This window comes from Amblyomma mixtum, chromosome 5, assembly GCF_055824585.1.
Source record: "Amblyomma mixtum isolate Tamu chromosome 5, ASM5582458v1, whole genome shotgun sequence".
In the NCBI taxonomy this organism is placed as follows: Eukaryota; Metazoa; Arthropoda; class Arachnida; order Ixodida; family Ixodidae; genus Amblyomma; species Amblyomma mixtum.
In genome coordinates this window covers 28,725,335-28,746,299 of record NC_143016.1, presented here as the reverse complement: position 1 = coordinate 28,746,299, position 20,965 = coordinate 28,725,335, and the positions used below count along the sequence as shown (strand labels likewise).

Sequence of the window (20,965 nt, the reverse complement as noted above, 5' to 3'; positions counted from 1 at the left end):
GACACCGCCTCCTCCGCGAGAGTGGAGAACGCACAAGACGCAATGAAAGTAGAGCCTCCAAGATTCCTGTTAACGTCTATCATCTTTGAGGCCAGTGCGTTTCCCCGGGTCCGCTAGGTGCGCTGTGCACAAAAGTCGGCCGCTGGGGCCTACGGGAGTGTCCGCTCTTTACTTCTATATTACACTATGCGTTTGCCTTGCTCGTGCGTATTGCGTATTGCGTCCCGCGACTTCGACGAGTGCGCGCTTCGACACCAGCTCCTTCTCGTGTCGAAGCCGAGGGGAAGTGGAGGCTTGGGTTGAACGTTTCGGGCGCTGGTCCCCAGATGGCGCTAGGCACCCTAGGGGAGAGAGGGAAGAAGCGTCGGATAATCGCCAGGGGTTTGGCAGATTGGCTTCAGTCCAAAACGGGGGCGCGGGCGCATCGATGGCGTCACCACTGACGTCAGCAGCCGGTCTGCGCCGGTTGGATTCGGGCCTCGTCTGGAATGACCTGTCACCGCGGAAGCAAGACACCCGTGCGACGGCGCTGAAATCCGAAGATTCCGATGCTGCCACTCACGGGTCTTTGATCTTCCCCGACGTCCTTTTTTTTTTACCGTTGCTTTTGTAATACTGCCAGAAAAGCAATACACTTGGATGTGTGTTTGAAGTTTTCCAGCGCGGCAGTTCCTACTCGCTGTGCAGCACCCTCGAACCTCCTTTTGTGGAGCCAGGTACAGCTTCTTGCTGATGCTAGCTTTTGTTACAATAAAGGAAATGTGTAGGCGCATGCATGTTAGGGGTGCCCTCGCAGCACGTAATCACTGCGCTATTATCCAGGTGTCCTTACATTCATAGGCGTGAACTGTGTTATTGTCTCCATGAGCAATAACGGTACGGTGTGAACATCAGTAAGATGCGGTCAGAGGCGCCATGCTTGATGCCAGCGCTCGATCTTAAAGCCCCATGTGTAGGCGGGTTAGGAACGCCAACGTAGTGCCTGGGGAGGCTCTTAGCTGCGTGCGCCTAGATTTTGTAATTGGAACTGATAACTTCGTGGCTGTGGCAGTCCGTGGCGCAGCGTTCACACCAGATATCTGATTGTGCAGGGTGTTTAAATCCGTTTAAAAACTGGCACTGTGCGAGATTCCTTTTCTGAGGATGGTGGGCGTTCGCTGGTTAGTAGGTTCTTGCTTCGAAACGCCGTGGATGAGTCTTAATTACGCTCATTTGCTGCGAACTTCGTGATGCTGCGGTATCAATACGTGACTGCACGTTCGCGACATGTTCGGAGAAAACAGAGTGTGAGAACCAATTAAAGTGGCCTCTCTATGAGCGCTAGAAGAGTTGGTCGTAATGCTATGCCATCAGAGCATGTACGGCAATGCGGTTGGCAGAACTCAAGCAACACTGTGTTGAGTGATTAGGTGCTTGGAAACCAGCTTTCATTTGTTTCTACAAAAGGAGGGCGTGCAGCAAGGTTGCCATGTTCTTCCCTTATCTTCGTGTTGCCGCCGTTTCGCCATCCGAATCATGCAGGAGCTTTCGTCAGAAATGATTTAACCGGACCTTAACTGTGCAGTATTCTGGACTGCATTGTTTCTCATAATGAAACAGATCGCGGCACTAACTCGCTTCACCGGTGTGTCAAGGCAGAAGGCTATAATGCGGCTTCATCACGTTTTTTGCTCTTTCCTAAGCTCCTCTTTTGGCGACCCTAAGGTTCGAGTCGTTGAGGTGGTTTGCATGGACGCATAGCTCTGATATTGGCGCTTACTGTTTACGTCGGTGAACAACGCTACCTGTTTTGAGCGTTTTTCCAGTCTCCAAACGTCGTATTAATGAGTGATTAATTTTTACCTGCCAAAGGAACACTGTCGACTGTCGGGCATGGCGCTGTAGCGGGCTCTGAATTAATTTCGACCACGACTGTACTCGACGGTTTTGAATCTCAGGTTGGTTCCATCTGAATGCAGATGCAATGCAGTGCATTGCCTGCGGCCGGATTCGAACTCGCGGTCTTGGGTTCTGCATCTAAACGCCATAGTCGTATTGAGCCACCGCGGCTGGTAGATTGTTATAAAAACTCCGGCTGTTCAGTGATGGACAGCGGACAGCGCTCGTCGGTTGTTGTGCGCACGTATCCGTCACGCGGTGTCGAAACGAAGCGCATTCGTTTCTCTGTAACCTGCGCAGCTAGACGAGCAGCTCTTCGCAGCTGCGTCCCGCTGAAATGCGCCGCGCATGGCGAAGTGCTGTTTGTTTTTGTTTTTTGCCTGGCGCACTTCGTCTCACGAGACGAGTGCAGTCTCGCCGCGCGCGCTTTTGCGGCGACCCATCGACTTCCACGGGGGACATTTTTCTCTTTCGACTCCGCTCCACAGTGCGCGGTTGGAAAGCCCCCTTTCCAAAGACGACGACGGCGACGACTCGGTGCCAGAACTTGGCAGCGCTGCCCGAGAGGAGCTGGAGTGACAGCTACGCCGGGCGCGCTGCTGCCGCGGTCGCTTTGGCCCCGCACCGCTCTTCTCGCCGGGTCCCCCCGTCCCATTCTTCGGGGGACCCGTTCTCTTTTCGTATGCCGCCATCGCCGCCGCGAGAACGAGCCGTCGCGTTTTGCTTGTTTCGCGTCGCTCTTGCGGCGTCGTCGTCTATACGCTCTGTCGTTTCGGGTTTTTGCTTGCGATCTGACGCCGCCCGCCCGACGCCACGACACTGAGGAGGACCGCGGTCTCGTGACTAATGGGCCCTCTAATTCGGGTCTTGTCGTCCCTGCACCCCCCCCCCCCCCCCCCTCTTCTCTTCCACACATCTCCCCATCTGCTCGTGTGTCCTGTGTGCGTCGTTTTCTTCTTCGCTCATTCTCTTTCACGCTGCCCGTTTACTTTTCACTCGCTACTTTTTTTAAACCGGGCCCGAGGAGGAGCTGCGCCGAGCGCGAGAGTTTGCATTACGCCCGGGCGTCGTTGTGTGACGCCGTAGAGCAGGAGTGTCGCCTGACGGCGGCCCCTCGCTGTTCGGCCCGGCGCAGCAGCGCGCGGCGCGCACGCCTCCTTTCGCGTCTCGGTCCGGAGTAAGAAGCAGGGCTTCGACGCGTCCCTCTTTCGAGCGGAGACAGCAGCTCCTGTGGCGTGCCCAAACAGTAGGGCTGCTAACCGTCGTTCTCTGTGTGCGCGCCTCGTCGGTGTGTCGTGTCCGCAACTACTCCAGCGGGCGCCCGCGCGCTTCGAAGCCTGACGGAAGAGCGTGCTACTGCACGTCCCGCGTCGACGGAGTCTCTTGGCACTGTCTCGATCCCGTCTTTCAACTGCGCCCGGAGGAACCGCGCTGCGACCGACTACTGTGCCCTGCGCCACCCGGAGAGGCGTCCTGCGGCCGAGCCTTCTCCGTGCGGCTTCGTTTCCGTCGGCAGCGACGTCGGGCGAAAGGAGTCGGTGCGCTATCGCGCATCGCCCCGGTGTCGTGCGGGGAACCTCGCCTATTCTTGGTTACTGCGGCTGACCTTGAACTGGAATTGCTCGCTGCCAGCGTGGCCGCATGCCCCGGATACCCCGCGCGATGCTCCTGCGCATCCCGCTGTCTTGCCTTCTAATCTCGTAAGGTTGCCTCACCGGTGTCAGCACGCAACCATGTCGTGCTCGCCGCTCTTCAACCCCTGCAACAACAGGACTGGCGTGGTGCAGGTTCTCTTCTTTTCCGCCTCGCTGGCCGAAAGTTGATTCCTGTGGAGCGTGTAGGACTCAGCTGGTTAAGCCCTAGCCATTCCTGGACTCAAAACACACATACTCGATCAGTATTACGGCAGCGCTTTGCTGAGTGACCTTGGAGTACTGCGCACGGCACGCTTCTGGCATCTGCATCTCAGCGGAGATCGTCGTCTCTCAGGGGAGGGCTGTCGCGGTCAGCGCTCGGAGAACCGCGAAGCCAGCGGAAAAAACGGCGAGGACGTCACCAAGGGTGCCGTGAGCCGCTGTCGGCGCTTTTTTGTGCCGTCGTCATTGCGCTGTGCCGTTGAGTGCTGCCGGTTGGCCGAAGCCTCGCAGCGAGTTGGGCTTGGTTACCTCACCTGAGTTCTGTGTACCGTCATCGTTCTGATACTGGGAAGCTGACGCGGCTCTTTGTAGGGAATACCTAGTGCCCTGTGTGCGAGTGGATACTATTCGTCGCTGCCATGGCATCCTTGAGAAGCCGCCGGGATCATGGATACCGTATGCCGCTTTACCGGAGACGGGTAGGCATGACGCGGGTTTTTTTTTCCTTCTTATTTTGATACCTTATTTACTGATTGCTGTCGGCCAGTCCTTAAGGCTTCGTGACATGACGGGGACGGTTCCCTGGTAGTATGGCCGAGGTGTACCTCGGAGGTCCTAATTGTCGGATATTTGTTTGATTGGTGTTCTGTTAATTTATGCTTCCATATTTTCTACACATTTTCTGCTTGACCTATCTGTGCTGTTGATTATGTTAAATGTCCCGCGAACTTCTTCTAGGCTTTGAGAGAGAGAGAGAAATCTTATGATGAAAAGCAATGGTTTTAGCCGGCGTGTAAAAGCCGGTTACATGCTAATATGCTTGGGGAAGGGAATTAGGAGAGAAAGACGAAAGGAGAGAAGTGCAGAAAGCGATAAAGTAAAGGAAGTAAAAAAGAAAAAAATCAATAAATGCATATTCAGTTTTGGCTGACGTGCAGCAACGAGTAATATTAAAATATTAAATGGTGAAGTCCAGTGTCCTACAAAGGGGCTGACAATGTTCACTGCATGAAGAGTGCATAATCGTCAGACACAAGGAGGTAATATAGTTTGTCGAAGAGACCAATATGTCGTATATAGAGGCAGATACAAAGTTCATTGCACGTAACTGCTGCGTAAGGCAGTCTAAGAGACCTAATACTTAATCCACTGTTCGATGCACTTAGGTGAGCGACTCCATGCGATGTTCACAGTGCGCACGCTCGTCAGCATAGACTACATGTGCACGCTTCATGTGCCCGTATTTTAAACTAAACTGAAATGGAAAGTTATGGCTGAGAATCAATATCTTACACTATCGGAATGTAACTCCGATTCATCTCGATTATGGCCGCCGCGGTGCCTCAGTGGTTATGGCGCTCGGCTGCTGGCCCGAAAGACGCAGTGTTCGATCCCGGCCGCGGCGGTCGCCTTTCATGGACGCGAAATGTTAGAGACCCGAGTGCTGTGCGGTGTCAGTACACGTTAAAGATCTCCAGGTGGTAGAAATTTTCGGAGACCTTCACTACGGCGTCCTACATAGCCTGAGTCACTTTGGCACGTTAAATATCCATAAATCGTAAATCATTCCGATTATGCTCCAGTGGTTGCTTTCCGCGATTCCTCGTAGAACTTGTACTTCGGTGAGTGTTAGTTTCAACGCAGCAAATTATTATTTTTCCTATGTGGTGTTATCTTGCGCTGCCTAATTAAAGTTTATTTTGCAGTACGTTCCCCCAGTGGCGCATTAGTATCTTACCTCTGACGCCAGGTCAGTTGGAGCCGGTTTTTTAGGCCCTCTCGATTTGCATGTTTCCGCTAGCCGCCCACTCGTCCTAAGCGTGAGGCTTCGTGCACTCGGGGGTTTCGGAGGCGCCGTCGGCGCTAGTCGGTGACCAAGCGTCGCGACCGCAGCGACGTGCCGTGGATGGGGACCACCGGGATTTGCATTTAGAACGGCGCGCATCTCCATGCACGCGGCGGTGTCTGCGCGCTGCGCCGCCCGTCGTCTTTCTTCGTCGGCCCGTCTTCGCCGCCTCTCTTCCGCCTTTGGGTGCTTTGTTTGACGGGCAGCGATGACGTCATTCGCGCCGCGTCGCGCCTTTGTTGTGGGCCGAGAGAGAGGCAGGGTGTGTGGGCTCGAATGAGAGGCAGCGGAGAAGGGGCAGGCGATTGCGAGAGAAGCTCGGTGGCGGCGGAATATGGGAGTCCCGGTTAGCTTTCTGTACGTCGGGTATGCAGATTGTCCGTCGGCTTTTCCTCGCGGCACGGGGCGAGACGATTGCGACGAGGTTATGATTTATTGTGATCTACTCCGGCTGCGCGTCCGTGCGAAATGTGAAACTTGGCCGCTCGCGCTCGTGTATACGTGACACGCGTCGCGCTCTCGGAGAAATTGGGCGTCAGAAGGCACGGACATGGTTTGTGCGCGAAACAGTGTTTGCGTTGACCGTATCCGCAGTCGGCGGTGGGCCATTTCGCGTGGCTATTTACTGCCCAGCTTGAGACCTTGCAGACGTGACCGGGTAATAGTTCAGGGTAGTATTGCCCACCGGCATTTTGTTAACATGTTTGTGCGTTCGGAATTGGCGAGAAGCCGAAGCGCGAGACAGGGAATGTTGGGTATTGTACCTTTTACGGGTCGTCTCTCTCTTTCTGTATCTTTAAAAGTCGTTTGTCTATTCCGCGTACTGAAGGGCCTCTGCTGAAAGCAGATGTCGTGACAGTTATAACCCTACATTAATGCAACTGTACGACATACAACTATTTGTTGTCAGGACAGCGGCTGGAGTTCTGCGTTCTTATTTCTCCGGAGGGATGAAGTTTTGGCTTAGGATGCGTTCTTTGAAGCCACGTGCTGCGACGCTGACCCTTTCGTGTCTATAGCCGCCCCTGCTTGGGTTCATTTTAGCGTATGCGTAAATGTGACTCGTAGTGAAACGGTGGGGTTTCGAAATGCTTACCGCGATCCGAGGCCGTGGTCACTTTACCGGTTGAAAAGTTGGATGCATGCATGCATGCTGGAGTTCCGTCTCGTTATCGAATCAGTGCGTATTTTTTGTACATGTTATGTATTATATTTTAGTGAGCAAAGCTCTGAGATAACTTAGTTGTATGTCAGCTTTTAGCCGCCGCGGTGGCTCAGTCGCTATGGTGCTCGGCTGCTGACCCAAAAGACGCGGGTTCGATCCCGGCCGCGGTGGCTAGAATTTCTTTGGAGGAGAAATTCTGGAGACCCGTGTACTGTGCGATGTCAGTGCACGTTAAAGATCCCCAGGTGGTCGAAATTTCCGGAGCCCTCCACTACGGCGTCTCTCATAGCCTTAGTCGCTTTGGGACGTTAAACCCCACAAAACCAAACCTATGTCAGCTTTTACGCTCACTCGTGCGCCATCGATGGTGTGTTTTTTTTTTCTTGTTGCACATATCTAACAATTCTGGACAAAAGCATTTTTGAACTGGAAAGAGATTATGAACTCAATTTTTTCATATAAAATCTCACAGTCAAATTATCCGTACATCTCCCGTCAACAGACGCATTTTTTTTGCTATTAACGTTTTTGCGATCATCAAAAGCGCACTCTATTGATTGTCTATGGCAGCCTTAACTGCTCCATGCGAGTGGTGGCAAAACTTTAAAAGAAAGATTTTACTGCACATCGGAAGAATGTACCACTATCCTCTATATTTCAATAAGAGTACCTTACAATTTTTCAGCATTCAAAATTTTCTCCAACAATGGCGGACACGTTATCACTGGAGCCAAATTTCTCACCAAAACACGTAATTCATTTTAAGGCGGAAGCCTTTAAAGGGACACTGAGGAGAGCTCTATTAATATTTTTTTTATAGCAAAATCCGATAGTTCGGCATTTCATGGCTTTGTTGCCACTTGGCCGGCAGCGAAAGATGCATTTATTTCTAAGAAATTTGGATTCGAAGTTGAAAAAGTTTTTCCCGCCGCTCTGATTCAAACTTGGGATTCTCCTATGACGACACAGGACTAAGTGACGTGAAACATGACGTGCACATGACGTAACGCAGACTCCGTGATTTCTGGCGGCCAGCAGTGCGGCCCAGCAGCAGCCGAAAAGAAAGCTATCGCCGGCCGCACGTTGAAGGCATCTATCGGCTATTGCGGCCGTCGCTTCGTTTACGTTTGCACCGGCGTTTTGCCAGCGTTACAATGGATCCCGTTCTCGAAGTCGTCAACGAAGTTCTCGCAAATAGACACCTTTAGCATACCGTGTACCTTGTTACCGTTAGCGGAATACAGGGAGCCCCCATATCGCTGTGAGCAGGCGCTGATTGGTCCCGGCGCTGCAGGAGCGCGCGTAGCTGTCGGGTACGTGTTGCTATCTGGCGACGTCAAGGAGATTTGCGCATGCATTTGCTGCGCCTCAGTGATTCGTGGCTTCTCGTGTTGTGAAGGACTGTGTACAGGAGGCCTAGGCATGGCCCAAAAGAACTATCTCCGCCGACTAACACCAGAGACACTGTGTCTGGCTCAAAATTATCGCCCTGGCCCGTCATCGAGGGCGGTTGTGTGGAATGCAGCGGGCGCAACACAAAGACGTGCGAAATAGCCAGAGGGAAAGAGAGGGGAGGCCGCGCGGGGCGCCCAGCGCGACCACACGCATCCCTGCGGCCCGTTTTGCAGCGCGTCCCCAACTCCCCCCCCCCCCCCCCCCCCCCCTTTGGCGCAGAGACAGGCACGTTTGTGCGTTTGTGTGTGCGCGCATGCACGCCTGCAGACGGCCTTGTTGCGAGGTACGGGCTGTGGACTCGGAGAAGGCTAGGAGTTGGGTCTTTATTAAGGGAAGTTAACCCAAAAGAAAAGAGGGCCCCATGCCCTTGGAAAACAGACTGTCTCCCCGGGCAGCTGCTCTCTTCCGCTGCGAGAGGAGGAATCTCTTTGTCCGTTGACGGCCAAGTAAACGAATGCCGTGGTCGCGTGTCCAAGCCGCGGTTCTTGGAAGAGGCCACCCCGGGTTCTGATGCGAGAAGAGAGAGGACAGCCGTGACCCTCATAAATATGTCAACTTCGAGAGGAGTGCGTCTTCGGCTGAACATGAGACCCGCGTTCGCGAAGAGGCCGGCACCCTGCGGCGCGGAGGGTAGGCCGGGACGCTCGCGGCAAAAACAGTTTCCCGGAGTTCGCGGGCCCACAGGCCAGCAGTGTCTTGAAACGCAACAGCCTTACTAATGGCTCGAGGTGGCGAGGGAGGCCGGCAAGTTAGCACCAAGAGGGCTCCCAGCAGAGGAGGCGAGGAGGACACCGAAGAAAAAAGAAAGAGAGTCCTCAGAGAGACGCGTTGGGGACAGAAGGGACAAAGGACAGAACGAGAGAACGGGCAGAGACGGGCGAGGTGGACGGAAGCAGATCGCGCTGGTCTGTAGTCGGTGAGGCCGGACCCGAGGGCATCCGTAGCAAACTGACCGCCAGCCGAGACTCCCAAGAAGCCGGACGCCACAACCCGTCAGAGTACCGCCAGCCGAGACTCCCAAGAAGTCGGACGCCACAACCCGTCACAGCCACCGAAACGTGGGACCGCCACCCGGCTGAGCGCCACCCCCGCCAGAGCAGCCGAGAGCGAGGCAGCGGTGACAGCGATGAGCGGAAGACAGCGGTGAGCGGAACTCCCAGTTTCACCTTCAGGCAGAGTGAGAATAAATTAGGTTGATTCGGAGGCGTCGTGTGTTGGCTCATTTCTCCTCGCTTCAGCAGAACCCGTAGATAGCAACAAACAACTGTGTTGCATTGTGACTGACCCCCGACAGGCGGGAACGTCACAGTGTCCTAGTGTTGCTAGAACTATTGGTTCTAACAACACTGTTTTGTCCTATGACGTCATGAAGCTTGTACTTGCGAGTTTGGCCTGTGGCGGCGATACCTGTATTTTGGTTCTTGCTCTTTTCTACGTTACAAGAGCTTTGTTGTCAGTATGAGTGGCGTTTTTGTAATCAGGAGCTGGTATTCTGTCGATGCAAGTCAACTTCAATTTCTCCTCAGTGTCCCTTTAATGGCTCATCGTTGTAAGCAGGAGCTGTCGACAGAAATGTCACGCTTTTCAATTGGTCGAAACGGTCGTGACGTCACAGTGCGCGAATTTCAAACGGGGCCAATTGTACTTTGGCTACTAACCATGCAACCAATTAAAGGGATCGTATAGTGATGCTCTAAGTAACTTTGACTGAGTTTAATTAATTCCCTACTTAACCACTTAATACCCTACTTAACCAATTACTCAAACCTTTCTAGTCAGACCAGATAAATAAATAAAACCCAGTAGGAAATTGGCCGAGCTTGGGAATCGAACCCCGGTCTCCGGAGTGCGAGTCGAGCACGCTGCCACTCCGCCATGCCAGCTCGATGGTTTGGAATGAACAAAGGTGCGTCTAGTGAATACGGTGTCTTCGTTCACTCCCATCTTCCTCCCTTCCCGTTACGGCGAGGTTTAGGTGTCCACCGAGATATGAGGGACAGATACATTTCCTTTCCTCAAAAACCAATTTACCGACGAGCAAGGCGTATTTGTCCGCGTTTCAGATTGACCCAAGTTGTCGTGACGTCACCGCGCGCGAAATTTGACGGGCGTCCACCGAAATATGAGAGAAAGTTACTGCGCAACTTCCTTTCCTCAAATACAATTTTCGACTAGTGTCTACTGAGATATGTGAGACAGTTAATGAGTAATTTCATTTCCTCAAATACAATTTTCATTTTGTTCATTACGGCCCCTCTTTCCTCTTTCACTCACACTTCCTCCCTTCCTGTACGGTGCGGCTCAGCTGTCCACCGAGATGACAGAGAATTACAGCCCCATTTCCTTTCCTCAAAAAGCGTTGCGTTCAAAGGGCAACGCACCGCGCCGAACAGGTGGTGGCGTTCCTTGGACTCCGTGGCAGCGCTACAACACGCTGTCGCGTTCCACTCCTAAAGGCGAAGCTTAAGCGTCATTAATTGGCAGTTAATTAATGTACCAACAAAATGTGCAGTGAACAATCGCGTAGCAGAATGCAGCACTCAGGCTTTCGCCTTTCACCAGTTTAGTCGCTAAAGTTCCTCGTAATTTTGTGTACGTACGACATGCCTCAAGGTGTGTGGTTAAAATTAGTGTGCCCCCGCTTCCGCGTGGAATTGGTTGAATCTCTTGTCCTCGATAATCATCGTCCTGCCGCATGTTTGAGTTTGTGAACTGCAGGGAATTTTTTATTAAGGCGGAAGCCTTTAATGCCTCATCGTTGTAAGCAGGAGCTGTCGACAGAAATGTCACGCTTTTCAATTGGTCGAAACGGTCGCGACGTCACAGTGCGCGAATTTCAAACGGGGCCAATTGTACTTTGGCTGCTAACCATTCAACCAGTTAAAGGGATCGTATAGTGATGCTCCAAGTTAGACTGAGTTTAGTTAATTGATTACTTAACCAATTAGTCTAACCTTTCTAGTCAGACCAGATAAATAAATAAAACCGAGTAAGAAATTGGCCGAGCTTGGGAATCGAACCCCGGTCTCCGGAGTGCGAGTCGAGCACGCTACCACTCCGCCATGCCAGCTTTTTTTTTTCTTTATTGACTCCGCCATGCCAGCTCGATGGTTTGGAATGAACAAAGGTGCCTCTAGTGAATACGGTGTCTTCGTTCACTCCCATCTTCCTCCCTTCCCGTTACAGTGAGGTTTAGGTGTCCACTGAGTTCTGAGAGACAGACACATTTCCTTTCCTCAAAAACCAATTTACCAACGAGCGCGTTTCAGAGATTGGTCCAAATTGTCGTGACATCACCGGGCAGGAATTTTGATGGGTGTCCACCGAAATATGTGAGACAGTTACTGCGCAACTTCCTTTCCTCAAATACAATTTTCGACTAGTGTCTACTGATATATGTGAGACAGTTAATGAGGAATTTCCTTTCCTCAAATACAATTTTCATTTTCTTCATTATAGCCCCTCTTTCTTCTTTCACTCACACTTCCTCCCTTCCTGTACGGTGCAGCTCAGGTGTCCACCGAGATGACACAGAATTACAGCCCCATTTCCTTTCCTCAAAAAAGCGGCGTGTTCAAAGGGCAATGCATTGTGGAACGGGTGGTGGCGTTCCTTGGACTCCATGGCAGCGCTACAACACGCTGTGCGGTTCCACTCCTAAAGGCGAAGCTTAAGCGTCATTAATTGGCAGTTAATTAATGCACCAACAAAATGTGCAGTGAACAATCGCGTAGCAGAATGCAGCTCTCAGGCTTTCGCCTTTCACCACTTTAGCCGCTAAAGTTCCTCGTAATTTTTAATGACTCTTTTTGCTATTGAGCTGACACAGTTCTTGAGAAAGACGTTTTGAAGCTCTCTGCTGCACGTTATTCACACATACGGCGTATTCAATAAACTTCACTGGATATTCCCCGGAACTAAGGAAAAAAGAATCAGTCTATCCAACAAGACGTGGCGAAGAATGGACAGTGCCAACACCTCGACTAAATCTTGGTAGAGAATGCCTTCAGTACACTCTTCCATCTCTTCTAAATAGGTATATCCACATTAACCTCGATTTGTTTTCTTTTTCACGTCGTGAACTACATAATTTGTTTTTGAATAACATGGTTTAAGTTTCATTATGTATACATATTGCTGTTTCGTGTATTCTCTGGTGCTTCCTTGATGTGCTTGCTTTTTTAAAATTGTATAAACTCTTGTGTTGCCTCCCTGTCATAATTAGGATTGTAGACTCGTAAAGCTGCCCAAGGGCAGCTTTTTTCTACGATTCCTCCATCTGTAGTGTTAGATGGGAAATAAACTTTGAAACTAGTACGGTGCCAGGGGCCCACGGTAATGGGGGTCTATATGCTTGATCAGGTGCAATTTATTGAGGATGAAATTGGGCACCGATTTCGTAAATTGAATATGCTAGAAGAGAATCTATGACAAGACGGTCTGTGCTATCACATGTAACTGACTCAGTGAGACTGACTTTGGACACCTGTCTGACCTGTGCTGATTGGCAACTTGGACAATTAGTTTCGAATTGTCTTACAGAAGCAAATCCTATCTCTGATTGTGAGAGCATTATATGGAGTGTAAGGCTGACGTAAGTGACTCTCATGTGGCAGTCACTCGTCTTAAGCCACCATTTTTGTCTGTTACGTCTGCTTGTGAGAAAAAAATGATGGTAAATACATAGCGGGCGCTCTCTCTACGGCCTGGCAAAGCACATGGTTGGGAAAGTTAGTAAGCTCCGAAGGACGCGAACACGAGATTCAGCGAGACCTGGCCTGCCTTCTGTCTTTCTTGGCTGCATCTGTTTCGCCGACTCGTGGTGGTGGTGAAAACTTTTATATTGTAAAAAAGAGTTTGGGAGCCACAGAGTGGCCCCGCTACATGGTCGGCGTCCCTAGTCCGGGACACCGCACGACGAGGCCCCGTCTCTCGCCCGTTTCACCAGAGCCCTTTGGGACTCAAGCGAGGAGCAGTTGAGGAGGGCAGTCTCCCATGCCTCTCTGGAAGGGGTAGGGGAGGGGGGGAGGTGGGGATTTTGAGTACATGCCCATACCATGTGGAAGATATCACAGGTCTCCCCACAGTGTGGGCATCGCCCATCCGTGTTAGGATCGTAATGTTTTATTATTGCAGGACAGAGTAGAGTACCTGTCTGCAGGCGCCTTAAAGTTCGCTCCTCCGTCTTACTCAGCCCTTTTGCAGGGGCCGGGAAAAGGCGGTGGTTGTCGCTATAATGTGTTAATATTTCCCTGAATCGCAGCAGCGGCTGGTTAGTCTCCGAGCCAGAAGAGCTGGGATGAGGAGCCCGGTGAGTAAGCGCTCGGGCAGCCGCGTCAGCGGCCTCATTACCTCGTAAGCCCTGGTGGCCAGGAGCCCAAATGATTCGTTTGGGTGTTGGATCAGTGGCAGTCCGTCGTAGAATACAAGCAGCTGAGGGGGAGATCTCCCCTGCCAAGTAATGTTCACATGCTTTTCGGGAGTCCGTGATGATTATTCTCGAATTGGCGTGGGCGGCAGCAAGCGCTATCGCTACTTCCTCGGCCCGCATTGAATTCGGGGCTCGAAAGGAGAGTCCATCAACGTGCATTTCCTGGTGAACGACAGCGGCCGAGTAAAATCCCGTGGGCGATGGCCCTGCTACGTCTACATAATATACACCGGGTCGGGAGCCGTGTTGTCTCTCAAGAGCCCGAGCCCGCGCTTGTCGTCTGTTTTCATGCATGTCGGTGTCCATGTTACGGGGGAGCGGGGAGACCCAGAGCATATGGCGCCATAGTACTGGGATACGCTCCGCCTCCTCTGGAGTGCAGTCGTGTTGGATGTGTTGCACCAACTCTCGTGCTCACCGATGGACGTTTCTGCGTTTCTGCGTTCCGTGTTCGACGTGATGAAGCAGCTTGCTTCGTCACTGTTTTCGCCTTTTTAAAGTTCGTTTCTCTGCCACTTTTATGAGCGCGATGGCGTCAGGGGTATTGTTCGGCAACAGCCCCGGCGTCATCGGCATGTCGAGAAAAGCAGGTGGGCCACCTGTCACATAGGTCACGTGACCTTGTGACGTCATCACAACCCGTTCACCTGATTGTGAGCAAACTACTCACCGTGGCAGTTGAATGAATTACTGGTCGCGAGAGGTTGCTCCGGAAGAGCAACCTGGGTCTCACGACCACCACCGTTAACTGTGCTTGAAACGGCCATCAGCTAGCTGGGGGAGTGACCTATGAATGTGGAGAATGACCAGTTCCGTGCATACATATGTATTAATGTGGGCAGAACCTCGGCGACAGAGGTGGAGTACTTGCGTGGAAGAGATCTCAAATGCTGTCGAATTGTACTCTTAATCAAGCGTTATGTGATGATGAGAAAAAGGGAACACGCAAAGAGGACCCCAGTCGGCTGAAGAGACCTGTTAATGCTATCGCGCCACACCCTTAACACCTAGCTTAAATGTCCTGTAAAGTTTTTTTTCTGCTCGTGGCGTTTCCGTACCTACCCATCTATGTGAACGCATTCCTCCGTTGTGACTAGACCGTGTAGCCTGTTTTCAGCTTTTGTTAGCTCACTTTATCTGATTTTCTTCCGCAGTCGTTCGCATATTTCTGTGTCCTTGGAATACTGAGCGGCACATTTGCTGTGGAAGTTACCGAAAAAATAATACGGAAAGAGCTGCTACGAAAGGCCGATAATCTTTTCTTCTCTCTTCGTACATTGTAACTCGTTCAGTCCTTGCTGTTTGCCATGCGGGCTCCTGCAACCGGAGCACTTCCTTGGTTCTTTTAACGTGGAGCATCGTTGTGGACGCAGGTGGTATCAGTATAGTTTCCGTTCGTGGTCGACACTGGCAGCGTCTGGCCTCCCCTTCTCTCATGCCGGGTCGGAAATGCAGCTGCATTCACTCTCTCGCTTCCACGCGTCGCGTACGGCTCCTACCGGTGGTGGCGCGAGGGGAAACACGGCCTCTATTGACAACTCCGGCGCAGAGAGTTGAGGAGTGGGGGAGGAGAGGCAGCAGCTCGCCGCTTGTCGACACACCTGGCCGGCCATCTCTCCGGCAACAGGAAGCGGCGACCGGCGGGGCTTTTTCTCCATCGATCGATCGCCGTCGCAGACGACGCGTCGTATCGTGCCCGCTGCGCGCGACCGAGTATAACGGGGCAAGCTTCGCAAGGCAAAACCGAAATACACAGAGCGGAGGTGGGCTTCCATGCTGGTGCGCCGGTTATCGGTTTTCGTATTTTCCCTCATCTCGGATCGTTGCTTTGTCTTTCAAAGGCGCCCTGATAAAAGAGGGAAGGAGAAAGAGGGAACTTGAAGAGGTATACCTGACCGTAGAAAGCGAATTTGATGCCGGCGCACTTAACGGCTCCCAGGTCGAGCCAGTAGTGATGGCGCCAAAACGCAGGGGCCGGTAAGAAAGAAAGAAAACAAAATCTCCAGACGTTTGCCCGTGTGGCTATGGCAATCGCAGCGACCGCTGGTTTGGTGCGAAATGCTAGTGATATTTAGAGTGTTCAGTGACTTTGGGTTGGGGAGGGGCAGGGGATAAGGGTGAAGGTAGGCGTGCGTCACTCGCGGTCACGAGCGGTCGTTGACCCGTCCGGCGTGACAGGCAGGCGCAGCTAGGCAAACGGGCGTGAGTAAGAGGGATGAGGAAAGAGCGGAGGGAGAGCGCGGATTCCGACGACCACCGCCACATGATTTTTCCGAAGTTCCCGTATGCAGCTGTTGCTCTAAAAAAAGAAAAAAAAGACTACAGGAAGTGGGCGTTGGCCTGTCGCTGGAGTCGAGAGGTCTTCGCGCGCCCTTCCGGAGCAATTGAATGGCCTTAAAGAACTGCAAGAATGAGGGGCCTGCCCCGATTTCGGCTTTTTTGTAAGCTTTGTGCGCTTTCAACCCTGCTCTCCTCTAGTGGCTGAGAGTGGGCGGGAAAATGCGAATGTTTATCAATGAAGCTTTGGCTGAGGTAAGTTGAGCAAATTGTGGCGTCAGTGACAGCAAGGGTTTGCATTTCATTTCAGGCTGCAGTGTGACAAGGGGCATCATAAAGAAGGGTGCGCAACATGTGATGTCTGCTAACTTCAGGGACTTGTTCCTCGGTATGTATCTTTGCAGGACGGCTCGTCCCGCACGATAAGCCGCCGTCCGTGGTGTGGCTCCTTTGGAAGCGGCTGTACGAGCCTTTCAACGTGTATCGTCGACTAGCGGAGCTCTTCGGTGTCCGAGTCGTTCCTCGTCGCTGAAGGTGTCCTCTGGGAAAAAAAAAAAAAAAGAAACGCTTTTAAGGCGTTATTTGTTAGTGCACGTGTGCCTTTCTTTCGATTCACGCCGGAGGCATTGTTGTTGCCAACTCATTAAACAAATCAGTCGAAGGTTTAGCGCTTTCTCCTTGTGGGCTGTGCATCGCACCGCTCTCCAAAAAGGTGCAGTTCACATCTTACGACCTGCGTGTTTAGCTGAGGCGGTAGCAGGACCTGAGCCGAGGCCAGTTTCTTGATTTTTTGCCTTCTCCCTGGGCTGACGTACTGCAGATTTTTCCTCAGGCGTAATGAGTAATGGCTTTCAGTGAAAAGCGATTCCGAGATTACCGCCTCAAGGCAATGTCCATGGCAATCTCAGAAAAGGCACGGTAAACTGCTTGCAGAAAGACTGCAGTCTGTTTCGAACGGCTTTGGTTGTCACGCGGTGGACAGAAACAACTTGTTCAAGTCTCGAATTGTTTCGCACCTCGCTGCAGCGGATTGCGCGCGGGCGCCTCATGCGCAATGCAGCTCGATCCGCCCTTGCATGGGCGTAGAGACCTTTGGATGGCATTCAGAATGCCAGCTGCTCGATGCGCGTGGGCTGCATTCAAAACTCCTCTGAGCAGCACACATCTGCATCTTCCGGCGTGCTCACGACACGGTCCTTACATGCGCAGCTATGAGCTGTGGATCAAAATAACCTGACGCAATAGCGATCACGATTTCTGTCGGTTATCATCGGTCCGCGGTGAATTTTATTTTCTTGTCCGAGCTATCAGCCTGACCTGCTTGCACGCTTGGCAAGCGTAAGCGAAGCACCGCCTCGCGGTATATACTAGAGAGATTTAGCATAGCGCGAACCGTTGCCGCTACCGTGATCCGCTTCCGCGCGCCGCCAGCGCGCACGCGCTGATTGGTCCCGACAAGGCAGGCTTGCGCGTAACTTCCGGCACCTGGCGCCATCATGGTGATCTGCGCATGCGCAGTGGCTCCCCACGGAAGCAGATCATGGTATACCAGCCGCGCTGTGAGCGTCTTCATCTGAGCGCCTTTAAAATGTATCGATAAATGCCGGCGGGTGCTATACATTACTGAAGAGACAAAAATGAGCACTCCAGGGGGCAGGAAGTCTGGATAGCGGCTGCCAAAAAAAAATGAAAATGAAAACTCGTGGCATAGGCGCACATCTTACATAGCAGACCGGTGCACGTCAGTCCTCGCGCAGCTAAGTTAAGGGTGCGCCTCTCAGCTTTATACTTCACTCGCAGGCTTCCAGCTGGCTATGCGATTCCTCCGCGAGTCATTTGTCCTGGGGTATACTGCTTACGCGATGCCAACTTCCATGCAGCTTATGTCTCGTTATTAAAACAACCCCTTAAATGACCTTGGTGTTTGGTGGCCATGTACAAGTGTATATTTTCTCACGTTGACTTTAGCGCAGTCCGACACATTGCTCCTTTTGGACCTCGTGCTTCGATCGCCGGGTGCCTAGCTTTGATCTTCAGCTGAGTTAGAGGGCAAACCATGAAAAATAAATTGAATCAATATCTATAACTGGGACTCGAACCCGCGGCTGCTCGAGCAGATCTCCTTTAAATGGCCGCTCAGCGAGACCACTAGGCTATCGCCGCAGCCAACACGCCTCGTGTTAAACTGCACCACACTCTCGCGCTGTGCATTGGAGCGCGTCGTCTTCACCAACTTCCATCTGTTCTGTCCCGCGGCACTGCCTGCTCACCGTCGTCTTCTACGTAGCACAAATCCGTGCTTTCGCTCCGATTCGAATGTAGTAAACATTCTCCGTAGTTTTTTTATGATCCCTTCCTGTCGACGTCGCAGAGGGATTGCAGCACCGAATATGGGCCTCGCCCATTCGACTCTCTGAACGCATGCGAAAGTTTGAGACAAAACTGGTATGGTTTGTATTTGTCTTACGTAGTTGCAGCCGCTACGTAGACCTCCGCCTTTTCATTCTTCAGCTACTGTAAGTGTTGGACGCAAACTCCTGCGTGGGGCGCATTTGTTCTTTGTTGTAGATACGCAGCGTCTGCGGTTGTCCGCCACTACTAAGTATACCGTGTTATTTTTGTCGTCAACTTCGTCGTGGTTTTGGAGACGGTAAGGCTTCTGTCGCTATGATTTCGCTATTTTCCCGAATGTCTGTACTCCTGCGGCAGCACTCCCTCTGTACTGCGAATGCCCTTAGGGTAAAATAAAACTGCATTGTTTACATGAGAAAAAAATATACAAGATATCTTCTTGCCATTGATAGTCGTAATTTATTAACTCTTAAAGGGACACTGAGGAGAAATTGAAGTTGGCTTGTATCGACAGAATACCAGCTCCTGATTACAAAAACGCCACTCATACTGACAACGAAGCTCTTGTAACGTAGAAAAGAGCGAAAACCAAAATACAGGTATCGCCGCCACAGGCCAAACTCGCAAGTACAAGCGTGATGACGTCATAGGACAATACAGTGTTGCTAGAACAAATGGTTCTAGCAACGCTAGGACACGAGAAGGCACGAATCACTGAGGCGCAGCCAATGCATGCGCAAATCTCCTTGACGTCGCCAGATGGCGCCACGTACCCGGCAGCTACGCGCGCGCCTGCAGCATCGGAACCAATCAGCGCCTGCTCACCGGTGGTAGGCGGGCTCCCGTTATTCCGCTAACGGTAACAAGGTACACGGTATGCTAAAGGTGTCTATTTGCGAGAACCTCGTTGACGACTTCGAGAGCGGGATCCATCTTAATGCTGGCAAAACGCCGGTGCAAACGTAAACGAAGCGACGGTAGCGACGGCTGCAATGGCCGATAGATGCCTTCAACGTGCAACCTTCAACGTGCGGCCGGCGGTAGCTTTCTTTTCGGCTGCTGCTAGGCCGCACTGCTGTCCGCCAGAAATCACGGAGTCTACGTTACGTCATGTGCACGTCATATTTCACGTCACTTAGTTCTGTGTCGTCATAAGAGAATCCCAAGTTTGAATCAGCGCGGCGGGAAAATCTTTTTCAACTTCTAATCCAAATTTCTCAGATATATATGCATCTTTCGCTGCCGGCCAAGTGGCAACAAAGCCATGAAATGCCGAACTATCGGATTTTACTTTAAAAAAAAATATTTATAGAGCTCTCGTCACTGCCCCTTTAAGACCCCCTCTGAGCGGTATTACATAATGAGGGAACAAAAGTACGATGTGGTCGTTCGGAAAATACCAGTGAACAAGGAAGCGAAGAAAAATTTTGACGGGGCATTGCATAAAGGGCGTTGTACGTGTGAGTTAAATTCAGTGAGTGCTGACTTCACCACTGCCGTGTAATTTCTTTTTTTCGACGTCACGAAAGCGTCGCGAGCCCCACCTGCATTGGGGTCCTGCATTGTTGCCTCCATACCGGAACTTGGAACCCGAGGCTTACGTGGGCGATGCGGAGGTGCGCCTAAGTGGCATTTCGTACACCGCCACGAACTGTGCACAGGGCAGAGACCGTCACGGGTGCGTGTGTGGGCCCTGGCATCCCGCCTGCGCTCTTTCCTGTTTCGTAACATTGCGGCGCGCAAGCGGAGGCATACAGTGCTCGAGGTTAATAATAGTCACCAGTGGCTTAAAAGGCCTGCCACCACTTATTCTCGCGCTCGCTCTTGTCCTTGCTCGCCTTCTCTTCTGCCTTTTGTAAAGGAGCGGACAAAAAGAAATGCTTGAAAGATTTGCTTGGCAATAAGTGTATGGGACGCGGTAACGTGGCTTTCTGTGCTGTCGCACCACAGATTCCCATAAAAAAGTTTCTATCTTTGTTCAATCGTGCAATAGAAAAGACAGTTGGGAGCAATGACAGTTCTTTACTTGTAGCTAACAACTGAATAAAAAAGAAAACAAGCACCATGTACTTTTAAGGGTACCTACCATGCGGCGTAAAAGGCATAGAACAGCATAAAAAATTTATGCATAAAAGAGTAAAGTTGATTACAGTTTCAAAACTTTTAAGCTGTTCTTTGCCATTGCGTCGCGTGCGACTCCTGAGGAAAAATGTTTTTTTTTTTTTTCAAATAAATTTTTATTTGTGGGCTAAGCGCTTCCCGTGTATAACGCGCTTCTCGCGCCAGTTTGTCTCAGATTAGCCACATCTCAGGTACGCGCTTTCCTTTTGTTTTTTGTGCGCTTCAGGACAAATCGCAAAGACTCACTACTTTTCAGTTATCCTTATGCTTGCATTGATAAACTCCGGCGGGTTCTATATATATTATTGATAGGTAAATTGTACACTCCAAGGGGCAGAAAGTCTCTGGACTGCGGCTCCCCCCCCCCCCCCCCCCCACACACACACACACACACACACTCAAGAAAAAAAAACTCGTGGCATAAGCGCACATCTTACACAGCAGACCGGCGTACGGCGTAGTTTCAATCTAAGGACGTGCCAGCACGGTATGCGCTATGATGTGGCTGTCACTTGCAACATACGAATACTCTACCGACGTCGTTTGCGGTGTCCCGGTGTCAACTTATTGTCTCAACGTAAGCG

At 51.6% G+C, this 20,965-nt stretch overlaps 1 protein-coding gene across 4 annotated transcripts in view; it reads left to right on the top strand.

Moving 5' to 3' along the window:
* The window catches only part of Ca-beta (Calcium channel protein beta subunit), a 119,617-nt gene that overhangs the window by 32,949 nt on the left and 65,703 nt on the right, over positions 1–20,965 (top strand). Inside the window, exon 2 of one of the 4 annotated variants that reach the window (XM_089543722.1) lies at positions 16,219–16,296. The exons of 2 other annotated variants lie outside the window; for them this stretch is intronic. Coding sequence is in view for 1 of the 2 variants with exons in the window: in XM_089543719.1 (XP_089399845.1) it covers positions 4,154–4,213 (60 nt within the window). In the remaining variant the exon portion in view is untranslated. Of the gene's footprint in view, positions 1–2,839; positions 4,214–16,218; positions 16,297–20,965 lie in introns of those variants that run through there. One more of the 4 variants, XM_089543719.1, reaches the window with a different exon arrangement.